Below are 20326 nucleotides of genomic sequence, written 5' to 3' on the forward strand. Positions count from 1 at the left end.
ATGATTATGCAACAGTGAAAATAAAGCTGTTGAGAACAAAAATTCTGAAGTTAATGATCTAAAAGCTTAACAAGCAAAGAACACTATCCAATTTAAATGCTTTAAGTGGAAAATTCATTTTGAAGAAAGCAGCATTTTATAAGTGAAAAACATTCTTCCACATGCATTTCAAAAATACTTCCTTGCTGGGCATACAACCCCACAATGGCTCATTTGCCTATTTTTTAAGAATAACTTATACTAATATTGGTGCACTTTGCATGTAGGTTTTTTGTTTTGTTTTTTAAATAATGATAGAGGTGCTTACCATTGACACAGCTCCTTAGATCAGGGTAAGCATTAGTTGATGGACGTGCAGGAGTAAATAACCCAGCTCGGAAGGAGCCAAGACAACCTATAAATACAAACAAATGCAATCGTCTCAGAGCAGGCAAACTTACTTAATCTGAAATCATGGCAGAGATTATCCCAAGGGATAGTATATGCATGTTCCTGTGGAACACCCAGCATTCAAAATGTCAACCCTAAATATTTCCATCCTCCTTTTTTAAAAATCAAAAATCTACAAGCAAGATTGCACACAATACAGAATCATGAAAAACAGATTTATAGCAGCCTCTCTCTAGAGAAATCCCTTAAAGCTGGAAATGGAAAAGACCCTAGATTAGCAGGAACATTTATTATCATTTAATCTATGCTCTTAACTCTGTAGCAGAGATCTACCATTACCCTCAAATCTATAGACTGATTTAGGAAGTGTGTAAAATTAAGTCTATGGAATGATTCTGGTTGCTGTGGGCAACTTCCAGTTCTTCTAATGGTGCATAGATACTAATGTAATATTTGTTTAATGCCTCAATATTTACAAAGCAGATTTACTTCATATTTTTTTGTTCCTCACCAGAATCCTGTCAAAATAGATATAGCAAACTGGAAGATGTTGCTAGCAAACTGAGAAATAACACCTGATAGAGATATCAGACTTAGGAAGTATGTGGTGGTCATTTAGTGCCAACAACGTAACACTTCTTAATAGATGCTGAAGGCAACATTATATGTATCAAGTCATTGTACCGATAGTCATTAACATAATAAACTGGTGTTTTTGTTATCTTTTGCTGAGTGAAAAAAGACCCCCAAAATTAGTGGCTTAAAATGGCCATTCTATTTTGCTCATGATTTGTGTGTCAAATACTTGGAAATGGCTTGGCTGGGTCGTTTGTTTCCACGGCATGTGGAGTCAGCCAGGGTGGCTGGGGTTGGAAGATACACTTACAAGACGGTTTTTCACTCCCATGTCTGACAGCTCATTCTCCTTGCATCTTTCTCTCAATATGGTATCTAATTCCTCAGGGCTTCTCCATGTGGTCGAGCTTATTTTAGCATGTTGGCTTCAAAGTGGCACTTCTTTCATGGCAAGCTAACTCCCAACATGGAGAAAGCAGAAGCTGCCAGGACAATTAAGGTGTACTGTGTCACTCCCACCACAGTCTGCTGATCAAAGCAGTCCTGGAGTCCACGGAGATACAACTGGGGAGTGGGGTGGGAATAGCTTCCATCTCTTGATGATGGAGTGGCAAGATGACATTTTAGAAGAGTATGTGAGATGGGAGCTATTTTTACAGCTATCTTAGAAAATGCAATTTATCACAGATGGATTTGAAAGCTCATTTTAAGTCAATGGGCATATGAGTTTCTTATTACTGCTATAATAAATTACCACAAACTTAGTGGCTTAAAACAACACAAATTTATTCTCTTACAGTTCTGTGGGTTAGAAGTCCAAAGTCAAGATGTCATCAGGCCTGTGTTCCTTCTGGAAGTTTCAAGGAAGAACCCATTTCCTTTCCTTGTTCAGCTTCCAGAGGCCACCTACATTCCTTGGCTTGTGGTCCCTTCCTCAGAGCACTTTGACCTCTTGCTTTAACTTCACATCCCCTTCTATTGATTCTGATCTCCTGCCTCCTTCTTATAGGACACTTATGATTATATTAGGCACAAACAGATAAGGATAATCTCCCCAATTAAACATCCTTAACTTAATTACATCTGCAAAGTATCTTTTTGCCATATAAGGTAATATTCAAATATTCTGGGGATTAGGATGTGAACATCTTTGGGGAACCATTATTCAATACACCATGGTAGATTATTTTCCCATAGAAATAATATCCATGGTGGACTTTCTGGAGTCCCAATGAGATCTAAGCAGTTTTGGGTCTTGAGTATTCTTACCTGGGGTTACTTACCCTCCTCCTGAACCTCTACCCCCAGACTTAATTTGTCCTGGTATGGAGATTTCATTAGGATCAACATTTGTGAGAAAGCCTCATTTTGTACCTCTGAACAAATTTGACAGTGAACAAGAGCTAAAAATTGAAAACTTTTAGGCCGGAGGTCAAAGCAAAATGTTTCATATAGTGACCAGGCCCCCAGACCAGACTATAAAGTAGGTTTAACCCATAATGCACCTTACAAACAGATCTATATTAATAAGTGCAATGATATTTTTATGTAAAAGTCCATTTAGAATTAAAGTGTGGGGAGCCAGTTACATGATTACTGCACTGTAGTTCAGTACAGAATCCTCATCTTCCTACTTAGTTCCCTTCTTTTCTAAGCAATAGGAACGGGGGGAGTAAGTAGGAAGTTGGGAGTTGGAGAGAAACTGCTAGCTTTTGTAGGCTGAAGCAGAAGTAACACAAAAAGTGTTAGAGACAGAAATGAGTCATCAAGAAGGAAAGTCTGTTTCTTAACAGGTACATTCAGGAGAGGTTCCAGTGGTCTAGACAGACTATCCTAGTAATAATTCTTGGTCCTGGTCTATCAAGGATCCAACACACATCCTTTAGTTATTTATCTTCCCAATGATCTTAAGGCCTGATTTGGTTCCCTTTTAGCACCTGCTATAAGCAATTTGAAAAAATAGTTAAAAACAACCACTGTCATCTAAAAAAAGGTTGTGTTAGGATTATAGTGGAGCCAGAGCCAGGCTAATTTTTCTTTCCTCCAAAAAACTTCTTTACACAACTCTGGCTTTAAGTCACAGAAGATACCATTACATAAAACTGTGAATGTTTGCTTTGTTTTGACTTCTGGAGCAGGAGACTGAGTTATTCATCCAACCTCTTCAACGGTACATTAGTGGTCTTTAAAGAGATCATTGCTTGTTGTCATGGTGGTTGTTTTTTAACATATATTCCTTTTTATCCTCATTCCTACTCCCTTAGGCAACCATTCTAATGGGTCAATACATATTTTTTTATTTGTATGTCTTCTTATAAGATATATATTTATGATTTTGTGTCCATGAGTTTTTTTCCAGTTCTGTAATTTGTTTTGTGTTACACATATCACATTCTATTTTTGCACCCAGCATTGTATTTTTATGATCTACCTATGCTGTTACAAGTAATTGATTACTTCTAACTGCTAAACATTACTCCATGGCATGCAACTACGATTTGTATAATCTTTGTCTATCTATGATATTTAGATTCTCTATTTCTACAAGTATTTCTTTGTAAGAAATGGATATTTCTTGTGGGGTCATTAGATATACACATACTTAATGGCCATCCAGAGTTGCATTCCCATCAGCAGAAAGTAAGGATTTCTATAACTTTGCTCTCTAATTTTTGCCAGACTAACATGTAATAAACTGATATCTCATATTGTTTCTCTTATTTCTAATAAGATGGAGCATACCTTCACGTCATTTTTTTAAAATTGGGAGGCTTCTTCTGAAATTTTTTCCTATTATGTTCTTTACTTTTCTTTCTTTTTAATCATTTTGACATTTATTTATTGTTGTTGTGGGTTTGCAGAAGTTTACACATTTATTAATATCATTTCTCATTCTGCCATCTATTTGTTAATGTTATCCATGGTGTCTGTCCTTTATTAATTTTGTTGTAACTAAATTTATCAATTATTTTGCCATAGAGTTGCATTCATTTTAAATGTTTTTCCCTATGCCATTGATCATGAAAATATTCTCCCATATTTTTATTTAATTTTATAGTTTTACTTTAATATTGATATCTTTATTCCACCTAGAATCCACCTTTATGTTTGCTGATAATAAGGAACTCCTTTATTTTTCTGCTTATAGTTAGCTTGTTTTCCCAATACTATCTTTTAAACAAAGTGATCTGTGGTGTCATCTTTATTGAATATTGGGTTGCCATATATACATGAGTCTGTCTCTGAGCTGTCCATTCACTTCCATTAATATATATGGTTTTTCCCCATAGGCTTTTATTATTATTTGATGAGGTATTTTCCTTTTTTGCATTTTTTATTAAGGTTGGTTTAGGCATGTGCAGATTTTTATTCCTTCATTTAAATTTTAAAATGAGTACTGAAGTACTCAAAAAAAAACGTCCATTGAAGTTTTAATTGGGATTGTTTTGAATGTATAGATTAATGTGGGGAGAAATGAGCTCTTTATAAGATAAGTCACTAAATTGAAGATTATGAAATGTCTTTCCATGATTTCAGTTCATCATTTAGGTCCTTAATTTGAGTTTTAATTTTTTCTCCATAAAGGTCTTATATATTCTTGATTAAGATATTTCTAGATATTTTATGAGTTTTACTGCTATTGTGAATAGTATCGTCTTTTTATTTTTTACTGGGCTATTGTAGCTTGTGTAGTATATACTACTGATTTTTACGGGTGGTCTTAGAACTATCTAAAAATCCCACGCATTATATAATTCTGTGTATAGATACTACTTTTTCTAAGTAGATTATCATCTCAGTTACAAATAATGGCATTTATATCTTTTCCCTTATAAGCTGCAAAATTCTTATTTCTTTTTCTCTCCTAATTGCATTGGCTGTAACTTCCAGTGCTTCTCTTCTTGTTCTTTATCCTAAAGAGACTGTATCAAAATTTTATCCATTAAGTAAAATGTTTGCTGTATGATTCTTGGCTATCATTTTGATGACCATACTTGCTGATTTGTCCAGAACAGTCCCATTTTATTCTTTTTAACTTGGCATAGTAATCTGGTATAGTAACTATCCTGGACTCCATGTCAAAGATAGAAGTTAAATAATATGCTCATTATATATATATATATATAAAACCTTTAATAAGCTAAGGAAGTACTGTTTTCTTAGTTTGCTAAAGGTTTTTTACCATAATTAATCATTGAACTTTATTAAGTGATTTTCTGTATTAACTGGGATAGTAATATACTATTTACATGGAAAATTACATGGATAGAACAAGGCTTTTTTTCTGTTTTCTAGAAAAACTTTATAATAAAGAAATTAACAATTTCTTTAAATTTGAATGAACTTATGTATAAATTTATCTGGGTCTAGGTTTGGGGAAATAGGGAGAAGAGGGCTTTGATTAAGGTTTCAATTTTAGTACTTCCTTATCTAATCAAGTTCTCTATTTTTTAGTTATCTTTTTAATCTATGTTGGGTTTATAGTATTTCCCCTTTACATCCTGTATTTTGTTTTTTGGCATTTCTTCTTTCCTATTTTGTTTTTCCTTCATTATTCTTGCCAGGGATTGGTCTAACTTATTAACCTTTTCAAAGAATAAGATTTTTTTGTTGTTGTTAATCCTCTCCTTTGTTTTCCATTTCCCTTATTTCTGCCCCTATTTTTGTTATTTCTTTATCCCTTGTTACTCAGGGTTTGCTCTACTTCACTTTTTCCCCCCTTGAGGTGAATGCTTAGGTCATTTTTTTAATCCTCCAATCTGTCTTTTTACTGATGCTTCAGCATCAGCACCCCAATTCCCACAGGCACATGCGAGATCAAGCCAGCTTTGAGTCTACCCATGTATTTCTCACACTTCTTGTTATTTTTTTGTTTTATTTTGTTATTATTAGTGCCTGGAATCCAATTGTTTCTCTAGAGATCATTTGAAGGGAGGCAATCTGCAGCCTAGGCTAATTCACCAACTTGGCAGGGGCTGGGAACTGAAAGAATTTTTAATGTTTATATTTAGGCTCAGAGTTTAACATTGTTCCCAGGAAAGTTCTCTCACTTTAATAGAAAAATCCACTCTAGCAGACGATATTTTCAAAGGTCTGTATGGTATAGTTATTTATCCTATTTCTTAAGAAAGAAAAGAACACAGTTTAAAAACTCCTATTTGTATAATGAAAGCAAATCAGGTATTTATGTTTCAAATTACATGTTCTCAATGCAGTATATGAGATATGTGGGTAGAATGAAGTGCTGAACTCCTGAAACTCTACTTCTAGGCACTGCTCAAAAAGTAAGAGTTAAAATGGCCTAATTTCTTGGATGAAGTTATCTCATCACAGGCAGCAACCTTAATGAGTTAAGGTTATTCATAAAATTGATGTTAGGCCTACCAGGGATAGGAATATAAAGTTTTTGGTTTTTTTCCCAATTGAGGGTCACTGACCTATAGAATACACAAATCACATGAGAGAAAAAACGTAACTTAGGGCATTATTTTACCTCTTTTCAACAATGGAATTCATCTCGTATGCTCATATATAAATAAAAACTAAAATATAAATTTTGAATAAAAAAATAATAAAAAGTATACTTTGTTTTATATTGTGGGTCAATTAGATAATAATACTTTACATTTGAAGAAATCCTTATGGAGTAAAAAGACTAGCTACATACACTTATTTGGTATTCCCAACAGTGCTAAAGTTAGAAAATGTAATTATAGTATACATTTAAAAATACAGAACCTTAAAAGTTAAATAACTTGTTTAACCTGACACAGCTAGAAATTTTTAAGTCTGGGCCTGGAGCCCACATCTTGTGATTTTTTTAGTACTTTGGTTTTCTACCATGCTGCCAAATAAGACAGGCAAAGTTGGGCGAGGCAAGAAAAAAGGAAGCTGAGAGGATAAAAGGAGGAAAAGAAAAATATTTTATCTAAGGAATTTCCTCCAAACACATAACTCTATATTGAAATGTTATTTATCTTTATCCAAATATATCCCATGAGCAAATGTATATGTCTTTTAGACTGTTGACACCTGCAGAAACTCAGCCTCAATATATGGCTCTGAGAAGATTCATATTATAATTTTCTGATGTAAACTTATAGCTTTTAATAGATAAATATTGTCCATATTTAGTATAATTATTTAAGTTCCTATGTTACATTGAGAAACTGTGGTAGTCTTGATATTCTATCTTTTAAAACAGTGAAAAACCTCATTTTCTGCTTTAGAAAGTGAAGTTTGATATGTAACTTCGAAAAAGAAAAAGACATTTTTCAAGATATACACCTATATCTCATTACCCTTTACAGATACAGTAGCTAAAAGCTTTAGAATATGGCAGCTAAATGTTTTAGAAAATCTTGTTGCATTTTCATCTCTATGGATATAAATAACATCACTCCACAATTAATTTTTACAGCATCCCCCTTCCAAATTTGAAGGAAATTCTTTAAGTCAGATAGCAGCTAAAGAGGGGAAGAAAAGGAAAGAAAATAGAATGGGGTTAGAGGAAAGGTCAGGGAAGTAAAACAAAGAGGAATAGCATGACAAATATTTTACTAAGTTTTGGAAGCATCTCATTTTATTTCTTGCTACAAACTGACTGGATAATTTGTTACTATACATTTGACAAATGAGAAAACTATGGCTCAGAGAGGTATAATAATTTTAAGATCTTACAGCAAAGAAATGTTAGATTGGAGATTATAAAAAGAAATTGTAATAAGCCACTGGGGAATATCCAGCAGTCCATGGACTAGAAATGGACCATGCCATGGAGTTCTAAGGAGAAATGCCACTGAATTTATGTCCTGCAACTGATGAAAGGGTGAACTGAGATGTATACTGAAGTTGAGTCTCCTTGGTTCAGCATGTGCCACACAAATATGATTCTGACAATATTGGAAACTTTAAAAATGAAAGAGTAACCATTCCAGGACCTATTGAAAAGGGCATCTGAATCTAAATGGGTCATCTACCCAGTGGTCATGGTTTGTTATCCTGTTAATTGTCCTGAAGTGTGAATATAAGTACATACCATTATATCAATGTAAGCACCCTAAGAAAAGGGGAAAGGTATAAATAGTCCCCCAAGCAGTCTCCAGATGGTCCCGGGAATCTCTGTGGCTATTCAGAAACAAAACAAAGCAAAAACAAACAAAAAATAAATAAAGCCCTAAACTATAATGAAACACTCAAATTTAAAGGGTGAGGTAAGATCTAGAAATTAGATTTAATTAGAAACAGTAGTCTGAAAAATTTTTATGAACAATTCTAGCTACATAGTTGTTAATGTTTATCAGAGCCCATTTCTACTTCTTCCCCCTCTCCAAGGAATTCCCTGGGGCTTGAATCATCAAGTTAGCTGTGATGAGATTGTGGTTGAAAAAAAATACACAGTTGGGGAATATTCTGAACATAATGGAGAAGGAAAGAGCTCTGTGGGATGAACATACAGAGTCAGAGAGAGTGTAAACTTTAAACTCCACTTATACTGTTTGGAAATCCTGACAACTCTCTCAGGAAGTATTAATATAAGATATTTCTACATTCGTTTAAAGTAAACTGAAGCTTTGTTATATTTAATTGATGTTTAGCTGAAATCATCTCATCTGTTTGGATGCTATGTCACTCAATGAAAGCCCAGAAGAGTATCTAAAAACAGAACCTAGGTGAGATACCATAGGGGATTATGAAATGAGGTTCTCAAGAAAAAAAGCTATTAATGATCTCTATAGATGTTAAATGATAATTATTTATATCATAAGCTCCAGAGAGTGTAAAGAACCATATCTTTCTTTTCATTAAGAAAGAATCCACGAGAACTCACAGATTCAAGAGAATATCCTGTTAGAAAACCTTAATATAACTGGGCAACAGCCCAATAACTTTTTTTGAGAAAGACTTGAGAATTGGAAAAAGACTAGAAGTCACAATGCCACATGGGTAATTAAAGACCCACTCCAAATTTATCTACATGTCTTTAAATAAAAAGACTGGAAAATTGAATATACAATGAGATCTCATTCCCAAGGCTAAGGAAATTATATTATATGAAATATATACAGGAGTGGAGAGTTGGACTCCACTCCATGATCTCTGAGGTTACCTCCATTTCTAAGATTATATGATTAAGATCTTTTGAACTTACCTAAGTATTTTGGGTAAAAATAATCCTGGAAAGAGAGAAAAGAAAAAAATACATATCTCAGCTAACTTGAATTTCACTAGAGTTAAAATTCATTTGATAATGGGTTTTTATAATAAATAAAGATGCAAATAACTACAAATAACTGTCATTTCTACATTACAACATAACTCTTTATAGTAAAATATACAATGAATAGATGGCATTAAATTAATAATATTTAAGCTGGAGGAATATTGGATGATTGCTTACCTAAGATTAAGACAGATTCTATTTCAAATATTAAAATATAATCATATATGCCCCTTTTTTGTAAATCCTTTAATTTAGATTCTCATTTAACATATATTTTATATCACACTGATTTCGCAATGTTTAATAATGACATAATGTGAAGTGAATAAAAGTGAGCATTTATCTTTTAAAATATTATGTACATGTAATATCTTACCTTTAAATTAGTTGTATACCAAAAGTTTGTCCATAAATCAGTAATTTGGACTAAGGAATACATTTTACCAAAGGGTGAAAAATGTTAAAAATTTCCTGGGGTAAAATTCCTTGGCTGGTCCACAAAAGCATTCTTAAGCTACAATATATCTAACATACAGCATTAATAGTACAAAAAAACCTCATGAGAAAGTGCTTCTATAGAAAAATATACCCAGCATTCCAATTTGGCAAGTATAGAACATATCTTCATCCAGTACAGAGTGAAAGTCCTTACTCCTTCCTCCTTTCACATATAAATCTAAACAACCCTTACTCACTGACATATAAGGATAGGATCACCTACCAAATAATTCAGACAGCAGTATTGCCTCCTACATAAAAGCTGGACAGGTAAGTGACAATAAATGGGTTCAAAACATGATGATGTGGTAGTGGAAAGGAATATAATTAGGGACTGTGGGGAGGTAAGCAATAGGGTGGGGGTGAGGTCTGAGGTGATGATGATTGGAGATGTGGACTAGGGAGTTGTTGAGGCAGGAGAGAAAATGAGAAGCAATGACAAATGGTTTTCTTTCCTTTTATTTTTCTTTCATTTCCTTTCCTTCCTTACTTTCTCAGTCATTTCATTCTTTTCTGTCAATGAGACCAATGTTGGAATTAATGGAGGAGAAGAAGCCTAAAAATGAGTTTCCTTTCTCTACCATCTTTTCTTTTCTCCATTCTGATTTTCTACCTCACTTCCTGTTGCTATGCTGAAGCTGAGCTATAAGACTGTACATGCTCAAGTATCTACTATAATAGATGAAGGCAAAAAGGATTAAAGAGCAGCCCCAGAGAAACATAATGATGTAATATATGGGGCATGAAAGCTTGCCTTAAAATATTCTAACAAAATAAAAAATTGGAGTGGGTGGTAAAGAGGATAGGTGATTGTCGCTAATTGTTGAAGAGGAGGAAGTATACTGGGATTTATTATGTTGTTCTCCTTACTTTGGTATATGTTTTAAATTTCCATAATAAAAAGAAATGTGTGTGTATACCTTTCTATACACTATTATATTTCTGTACACAATAAGAGTACTCTGCTACATTGTATGGAATGACACATTTTTGTCTTCTCAATTGTTGATACACTAAAAGAAAGAAATGTTTTTGATTCAATCCTTTAGAGTATTAAGAATAGATCTTGTAAGCCCTCTCTCTTTCACGCAACTCTGCAAATAAACTCATTACCCTCCCCACTATGTGGGACATGCCTCCCCAGGGATGTAAATCTCCCTGGCAACATGAGACATGACTCCCAGGGATGAGCCTGGACCTGGCATTGTGGTATTGAGAATGCCTTCTTGACCAAAAAGGGGAAAAGAAATAAAACAAAGTTTCAATGGCCAAGACATTTCAAAAAGAGTTGAGAAGTCATTCTGGAGGTTATTGTTACGCATTATATAGATATTCCTTATCAGTTTTTAAAGTATTAGAATAGCTAGAAAGAAATATTTGAATCCATTGAACTGTAATCCAGTTCTTGATGATGACTGCATAACTATATAGATTTTATCATGTGGCCATGTGATTGTGAAAACCTTGTGACTGACACTCCCTTTATCCAGTATATGGGCATATGAGTAATAAAGACAAGAAAATACATATAATGCGGGAAATAAGAGGTATGGGATGTTTTGGGTGTTCTTTTTCTTTTTATTTTTTTCTTTATTTTGGAGTAATGAAAATGTTCTAAAATTGAATGTGGTGGTGAGTGTACAACTATGTGATGATACTGAGTCACTGTATACTTTGGATGGATTTATGGTGTGTGAATATATCTTAATGAAATTACATTAGAAAAAGAACAGATCTTTGACAAATGTATGCCACTATTAACAAGTGTTAACAATGGGGTGGTATATGGGAAAAATGCAATTTTTTAGGTCTATAGTTAACAATAACATTGTAATATTCTTTCATCAGTAGTAACAAAGGCACTATACCAAGGTTAAATGTCAATAATAGGGGGATATAAGGGAGGGGTATGGAATTTCTTTTTCTTTCTTTTTGGAAGAAATGGGAATGTTCTCATATAGAATGTGGGGGTAAATGCATAACCATGTGATTATACCGTTCATTGTACACTCAGGATGGATTTTACGGTATGTGAATAAAACTGATTAAAAAAAGAATGGATCTTTGGGTATCTTGGGGAAAATTCCCTCTGAACCTATAATAATAGATGAAGGCAAAAAGGATTAAAGAGCAGCCCCAGAGAAACATAAGTTGTTACTATATGTACAAGCTCTTTAACTATGGACGAAAGATTCTTGCTCATTATCACCTATCTATTTTCTTGGTTCCAGTAGCCATGAGTTATAGGATGCAGTTTCTATATGTCTTCTCCACCATTTCCTCTAGGTAATACAGTTCATCTCAGGAAAAGTATCTAAGGTAGCCCTGAAGGTTGTCGAATTTTAATAGTCAAGGTCATCTTCACCCTAATTTTAAGAGGCACTATTTATACTCCTGCTAGCCACAGGACATGCTAGAGAACATTCTCCCCTAGGAAAATTAAGGGATTAATGGTCTATGTGTCCCATAATTTCTTTATGATATTTAGGGCTCTTTATGATTAGATTTTTCTAAACTAATTTAGAAGATTTGTTCTAGCATTCAACAAGCCCTAAATGTATAAATTCTAACCCCAGGGATTACTGACAATATGAAGCAGGTTCAGGAAGCTTCTCACGGGTCTATGGAATGAATTAAAGGATACTCAGGGCACACACACATTTTGAAATAAAGTCTTTAGTAAGCATTCACTGAGTACCTACTATGTATCAAGCTCTGGATTAGAGGGCCCTGTTTTTCTAAAGCAAGGTAAAAATGCTAATGGAGAAATTTAGAGACACATAATGATAGTAACACAATCACACACATACATTATATTTTCGTTGGAGAGGACCTCCATCCCCTTCAATACTACCAAAATCTGGATGGGAGAAAGCATTTACAAACTATAAGACAATACTACTTGCTGATAATGAGGTATGAATGAATGACAGTTTGTCAGAGCACATTGCTATTGGCAATCCTGTTTTTCCTAGTAAGTCCACTGTCCTTTGAAGACACTTTCCCCTGAAATGTTGCAGTGGTTATGTGTGTAAAGTAGTACATAAAACCATTAACTTTAAGAAGGAAAACAAGAGAATACAGATTCAAGCTGGAAATATTATATGTCTAGACATGCAGAGTTGAGAGTTTTCATAAGCTTTTACCGTTTCTGGATTATTTTCAAAGATCTCCCTGGCTTCTTCTTTATTGCACAGTTCTTCAACGCATTCCCTTTCAAGATTTCCCTTTTTGGTTTCTTCAAACACAGAATTTGCACGGCGTTTCCTGAACAGTACTTGTGAGGCATATTGTCTTGACAAAACTGAAAAAAGGAATAAATAAATTGTATATAATTTTATAAAATTTATATATTTATATATAATATATAAATAAAATTTATATTTTATATAAATAAATATTTCATTTTCCTCATTGAAAACATATTATTTCATTAAGCAATGAAAGTTAAAAATATTTTCAACCAGTATGGTTGAACTAAGAAAAACGCAGACTCATGAACTCTTTGAAAGCAGACTTGGTGTACAACTTCAGCACTTGCATAATGGTCTACAGGTGTTATACATGTTCATGCTTGAGGTCAAACATACCATACAATATGTTACATTTACCTCATTTTGACTACATTAGGAAAAGCATCATGCTAAAATGACTATGCCAAAAGTCACAGGTATAACATCTTTAAAGCCAGAGTAACACATTGTCTCAGTTTTAATGGAAAACTTGTGTGATTCTCTGTGAAGATAAAGAAAAGCAGTAGTACAGTATATTTGTGAGATACTTAATAGGCTAAAACACTTGATTATTCATACAAATAGGAAAATAAAAATTCATGGAAAAAAGGAAGACCCTCTTAGGCAAGGCACAAATTTCTGAAGACAAGGAGAAAAGATTGGTAACTTTGAACTATTTTTTAAAAAATTAAACAGTTGAACAACAAACAAAAATAACATAAAGTTCAACATCAAGAGGAAAATAGTTATCTCATATAATGATATAGAATAGAAAAAACTACATCCAGAATGTATAAGCAAATTTTCCAAATTAAGAAAAAAAAAATTAAGCAACAATAAACCAACCAATAGAGGAATGGGCAATGGATATAAATAATCACTACAAACAAAAGGGAAACAAAAGGCTAGTAAACATATGAAAGACATTTAGTGAAAATGAAAAAAAAACAATTAGATGTTTCTTTGCCTATTAATTTGCAAAAATTTAAAAGACTAACCATATCAAATATTGATGAGGGTAAGGGTAAACAATATTCTTACACACTGGCGATGGGAGGATAAACTGGCAAGCATTATTTGAAGGTAATATCTTAAAATTTAAAGCACATATACTCTACAACTCATCCATCCTACTTCTAAGTATGTTCTAGAGATATGCAAATGTGCTGGAAAAGGCATTCATAGAATATTTATTGCAAGACTGTTTTTAAGATCAAAATTTTAGAAACTATATATGAAAAGGGGAATGGAAAAATAAGCTATGCCTGTACTATGGAGTAATACATAGCTATTAACAGGGAGGTATATATTCAGATATTGAATATAACCAAAATATATTACTAAGTTGAAACATGCAAGTTTTGGAATAATACCTATATCATAATTCTATATTTATTAGCTACAGCAATAGATATGTAAATATTATCTGTGCAAATACATAGAAAAGGGTTTGGAAAGATTCAAATTGCTAACAGCAATTATATTTGAAAATAACGGAAAGTGTGAACTTTTGAATTTATTATTTTAGTATGTGAATAAAATATAAATTTTTTAATAAAAAATAGAAAGCACAAATAAAATCTACAAATTTTTTTTAAATCCTAACTTTAACCACAAATAGTCTGCTCACCAAGATAAGAGAGCAATATAAGCAGGTGATTTTCTCTTCCTTTTCTTGTTTCTCATTACCTGAATATTTAAGTAATAAATATTCAAAAGTTGAGAATAAGGAAGAAAAGAGAAGCAAAAGGACTAATTCATCAACAATCACCATAATTAATGGTCAAATAATTGAAAGTCTTTCAAGAGTGAAGTAAGTTATGTTACTTAATTTCTTTTGCTTGCCAAAACAGAAGTTCAGATTTTATAGCTATATAAATAAAGTGTTTGGGTTATATTTTTAACCCTACCTCTTACATTCTTCACCACTGCTCATTAAAATAAAGATTTAATCAAGGCTGTGTGTGTGTGTGTGCATAAATAATGATATTGTTCGAGCATGCTGCCCTCCAAGTGTATTACTGACTATTATATGGGCAACCATTTAAAAATGAAGGAGACTAATGGGAAATTACCTCATTTACTTGAAATAGTTTTAGGTGTGCTACTTTATAATAAGCATAGCTAAAACTTGGCCCTTTTGAACTTCAAAGTAAATATAAGTGAGTCTTCTTGGGAAAAATAATAGGCTTTTCTTTGAAAGATGAAGAGATTAGGTGGAAGACAGAGCATTTTTAAGGCAGTGAAACTACACTGCATTATATGGTAGTGGCAGGTACATGATGTTATGCATTCATCAAACCCAAAGAAGTATAAAACACATAGACTGAACAAATGTACCACACACTTATACAAGCAGTTAATAATAGGGGAAAATGTATGTATGTAGGTGAGGTGGGGGTGGGGCAGTAATACAGGAACCCTGTACTTTCTGTTCAAGTTTTCTGCAAACTTAAAACTGCTCTAAAAAATGTTCATTTTTTAAAAAATGAATACATTGATTTAATAACACAAAACAAGTAATGTAAAATGTACTTAAAAACCATAAATATCATTCCTTGGCATTTCTCCTTACAGAAATATGTTTTGGAATGAAAACCTTAAAGTCAATATTTAAAAATATTCCTTTCCCTACTAGGGCCCCCACTGCAGTTCATAGACCAGTGGGATAACACATATTCAATTCATGTTTGTGAAGGGGCAAGTTCTCAACTGTCCAGGGTGAAATAAGGTGGTGGTTTAAAGGTATAAAAGAAGAAAATGTAATAAACCCATGTGGGAACCCAGTGTTGGAGCCTCTCCTCCTTAATAATATAAAATCAACAAAACACAGCAGCTTGTGTGGTCTGCACAATAGATATCAACTATCCAGCCTCCCTCAGAAGGAGGGAACATGCAAATGGTCATTCACCCTCTCATGATTTATTAACCAGACCTTTCCAAGGTTTGCTGATTCTCGGAACCTAGATTGTTATCCTACTTCAAAGTATTATATACTCCCTTCTGAGTATGTAGTTAATCTATATGTCACAAGATCCCCTTTTACCTCACACCCAATAGAATGCTTTTGTCCCAGGCCCCCATAATTGACCCTGTAGATTCCCGCCTAAGTGTGGAGCAATATTTGGAATCTACCAACTGCCACCTTCGGAGCTGCTATTTTCTATTCATAAGTCTCAATAAACTCTATATCTCAGTCTGTCTTTGGTGCTTTTTTGGTCTCAGAGATGTGCTGACTCGTTCCCCGTAAGGCCTAGAGAATGGGTTGAAACAACCCAATTATTTTAAAGATGATGAAACTCAGGTAAAGAGCATATAAGATACCTTTCCTAAAGCAAACATTTGCCCAATAGTAAAATGCCCAAACCTGTGACCAATTACTATTTGTAACTTAGAAAATATATAGAAGTTTTATTCTGTCTGTTGATGAAAGGAATGCTAAGAAGGAAAACTGCTACATCTGTGAGCTAAAGGAAAATTAAGCTAACAATAAAAATTAATTTTGTCTAAATATTTTTGCAATAAATTTGAGTATTTTTATTTCTTTAAATTTGCATGGTACTTAATAATTTTCAAAATGCATATTAATTATTCCATTTGATCCTCATAATAAATAAATAGAGGATAGAATTATCATCTTCATTTTCTTATTGAGGTTGAGAGAATTTACATGATGTGCCCAAGGCTACAGAACTAGGCAGTGGTGCTAGTAGGACAGGAATTCATACAGACCCATACTCTTAGACCAGGGCTTTTATTCTATGTATTCTCCCACTCAAATGTTCAAAACATATTTGAAGATCTAAGATGGTGGCATAGAGGGGAGTGGAAGCTAATTAGTCCCCCTGGAACAACTAATAAACAACCAGGAACAACTAGTAAATAATCCAGAATAATTGTGGGGGGACAAACATGACCATCCACTCATCATACACCAACATGAATTGGGAGGAATGCCTGAGATGGCAGCATAAAATCTGTAAGTAAAAACTGCGGATACAAGCCGGGAGCCCCCTCCCACATGGCATGAGCTGCAAAGCCTTGTGGTGCTAGAGAGCAGGTTTATCTGAGCAAGTGAATACAGCTCAGCTGAACTCCAACTGGGGTTTTTTTTTTTTTTTTTTTTTTATTTATTTATTTATTTTTTTTTATTGAGATATATTCACATACCACGCAGTCATACAAAACAAATCGTACTTTCGATTGTTTACAGTACCATTACATAGTTGTACATTCATCACCTAAATCAATCCCTGACACCTTCATTAGCACACACACAAAAATAACAAGAATAATAATTAGAGTGAAAAAGAGCAATTGAAGTAAAAAAGAACACTGGGTACCTTTGTCTGTTTGTTTCCTTCCCCTATTTTTCTACTCATCCATCCATAAACTAGACAAAGTGGAGTGTGGTCCTTATGGCTTTCCCAATCCCATTGACACCCCTCATAAGCTACATTTTTATACAACTGTCTTCGAGATTCATGGGTTCTGGTCCAACTGGGGTTTTAATTAACAAATGTGGCCTGCCTGATACAAGCTATGAACCCCCAAAAAGCAGACAGAGGCTTTGGGTGATGACTGACCTTGGAGAGCCAGAGGGTGGCCACAGACTGGCCCTGAAGGGGGCTTTCTGTCCCTGTTTCAGCTCAGTGGGGAAAGCCTCAGCCATTTTCAGTTCCCAGCACTCTGACCCAGACAAGGGTGGAGATAACACAGGCAGAGAGAGACCACTGAAATGCTAATTACCTCTCCCTAGGGGGTCTATCTTCCCTAAGAGGAAAGAGGTGGGCTCAGCTCTACCACCCTCCTTCCATTCAGAACCAGACCCCAGAGCCTGGGGGAAAACAGCCACGGACCACACCTCCTTACAGCAATCTGGAGCTACAGGCTGACAAGCGCCACCTGCTGGGTGGAAAGCACAGTGACCTGAGGCCTCACAGGGTGTACTAATTTTCTAAGACACACCCTCAGTGAAACTGGATACTTAATAGTTCTTCCCTCTGGGACCAGAGCCCATTTCGATATGGGAAAACCTGATTGGGGTAGCCAAGGAAACCATGCTTAGACAACAGAACACTACAACCTACTCTAAGAAAAATGAAGTTATGGTCCAGTCAAAGGAACAAACTTACACTTCAACTGAGATACAGGAATTTAAACAACTAATACTAAGTCAATTAAAAAAGTTTAGGGAAGATAGACAAAAGAGATGAACTGTATAATGAAAACACTGGGCGTACATAAGGTAGAAATTGAAAGTTCAAAAAACCAACTGGCAGAATCTATGGAAATGAAAGGCACAACACAAGAGATGAAAGACACAATGGAAACATACAACAAACAGATCTCAAGAGGCAGAAGAAAACACTCTGGAACTGGAGAACAAGGCACCTGAAAGCCTACACACAAAAGAACAGATACAGAAAAGAACAGAAAAAGGCAAGCAACATCTCCAGGAACTTAAAGACAAAATGAAAAGCAGGAATGCATGTGTCATTGGTGTCCCAGAAGGAGAGGAGAAGGGAAAAGGGGCAGAAGCAATAATAGAGGAAATAATCAATGAAAACTTCCCATCTCTTATGAAAGACGTAAAATTACGGATCCAAGAAGCACAGCATACCCCAAACAGAATAGAAATGAGTAGGCCCATGCCAAGATACTTAATAATCAGGTTATCAAACATCAAAGATAAAGAAAGAATCCTGAAAGCAGCAAGAGAAAAGTGAGCCATCACATACAAAGGAAGCTTGATAAGACTATGTGCAGATTTCTCAATAGAAACCATGGAGGCAAGAAGGAAGTGGTGTGGTATATTTAAGATACTGAAAGAGAAAAACCACCAACCAAGAATCCTATATCCGGCAAACCTGCCCTTCAAATATGAGGGAGAGCTTAAAACATTCTCTGACAAATAGACAATGACAGAGTTTGTGAACAAAATACGTGCTCTACAGGAAACACTAAAGGAAGCACTGCAGATAGAAAGGAAAAGACAGGAGTGAGAGGTCTGGAAAACAATTCTTAGAGATGGTAGCACAGCAATGTAAGTAAGTGAACAAAGATGACTGTGAGTATGGTTGAAAGAGAAAGGTTAGAAACATGTGGGACAGCAGAAGGAAAGAGGAAACATCAAGACTGGGACTATATAACAGTGAAACCTAGGGTGCTCGACGACTGTCAAAAAAGGTACAAATACGTTTTTACATGAGATAGAACAAATGAATGTCAACTTTGCAAGGTGTTAAAAATAGGGTGGGATTGGGGGGAAAATACAATCAATGCAAACTAGAGACTATAATTAATGGAACATTGTATTATGCTTCCTTGAATATAACAAAGGCAATATACCAAAGCTAAATGCATATGGGGGGGGCGGGTAGGGGTAGGGTATGGGACTCCTGTCATTGGTGATGCTGTCTGACTCTTTATTCTACTCTAGGTTAATGCTATCTTTCCTTTTGTTGATTTCTAGCTGTCATGGTTTTGTTGTTGTTGTTGTTTTCTCTCTTTCTTTCTCTTTTCATTTTCTTTTGTTTCTCTGCCTTCTTTGACTCTTCCGCCTTCTTTGTAGAAGAAATGGAGATGGCCTTATATAGATAGTGGCAACTGTGCTGAATACATGAATATGTGACTATACAGGGAACCAATGATTGTTTACTTAGGACGGAATGTATGGTGTGTGAACAAAACTGTCTTTAAAGAAATGGGTTGATGAAATCCTGAGGGCACTATATTGAGTGAAATAAGACAGACACATAAAAGCAAATATTGCAGGGTCTCACTGATATGAACTAATTGTAATATGCAAACTCATAGGCACGAAATTTGAGTTACCAGGATATAGAATGAGGCTAAAGAATGGGGAGTGGTTGCTTACTATGAGCAGAATGTTCAACTTGGGAGAACTTAAATGTCTGGAAGTGGACAGGGGTGATGGTAGCATGTTGTGAGAATAACTAACAGTGCTGAAAGGTGTGTGAATGTGGTGGAAAGGGTAAGCTCAGAGTCACATATATCACCAGAAGGAAAGTTGGATGTTAAAAGATGGGAATGTGTAAAACAGTGAATCTCATGTTGAACAATGTCTGTGATTAAGTATACAAACAATAGAACTCTCTCTCACAAACTATAACAAATATATGACATTATAACTAGAAGTTAATAATAGAGAGGCATATATACCTATTGCAAACTATATACTACAGTTAGTAGTACTTTAACGTTCTTTCATCAACAGTAACAAATGTACAAAACTGTGAATCAATAATGGCAGGGGGACGGGGTGGTTAGGGGCGTATGGGAGGATTGGAGTTTCCTTTTTTTGTCTTTATTTCTTTTCTGGAGTAATGAAAATGTTCTAAAAATTGAAAAAAAAATTAACTGTGGTGATGAATGCACAGCT

At 34.5% G+C, this 20326-nt stretch overlaps 1 protein-coding gene across 1 annotated transcript in view; it reads right to left on the reverse strand.

Moving 5' to 3' along the window:
- PROS1 (protein S) overlaps window positions 1-20326 on the reverse strand; it is a 111815-nt gene that overhangs the window by 56052 nt on the left and 35437 nt on the right. The window contains exons 2-4 of the mRNA XM_037833949.1: window positions 12835-12992; window positions 9119-9143; window positions 308-394 (exon numbers count right to left, since the gene is read on the reverse strand). Coding sequence (XP_037689877.1) covers window positions 308-394; window positions 9119-9143; window positions 12835-12992 — 270 coding nt within the window. The remainder of the gene's footprint in view (window positions 1-307; window positions 395-9118; window positions 9144-12834; window positions 12993-20326) is intronic.

This window comes from Choloepus didactylus, chromosome 1, assembly GCF_015220235.1.
Source record: "Choloepus didactylus isolate mChoDid1 chromosome 1, mChoDid1.pri, whole genome shotgun sequence".
Classification (NCBI taxonomy): domain Eukaryota; kingdom Metazoa; phylum Chordata; class Mammalia; order Pilosa; family Megalonychidae; genus Choloepus; species Choloepus didactylus.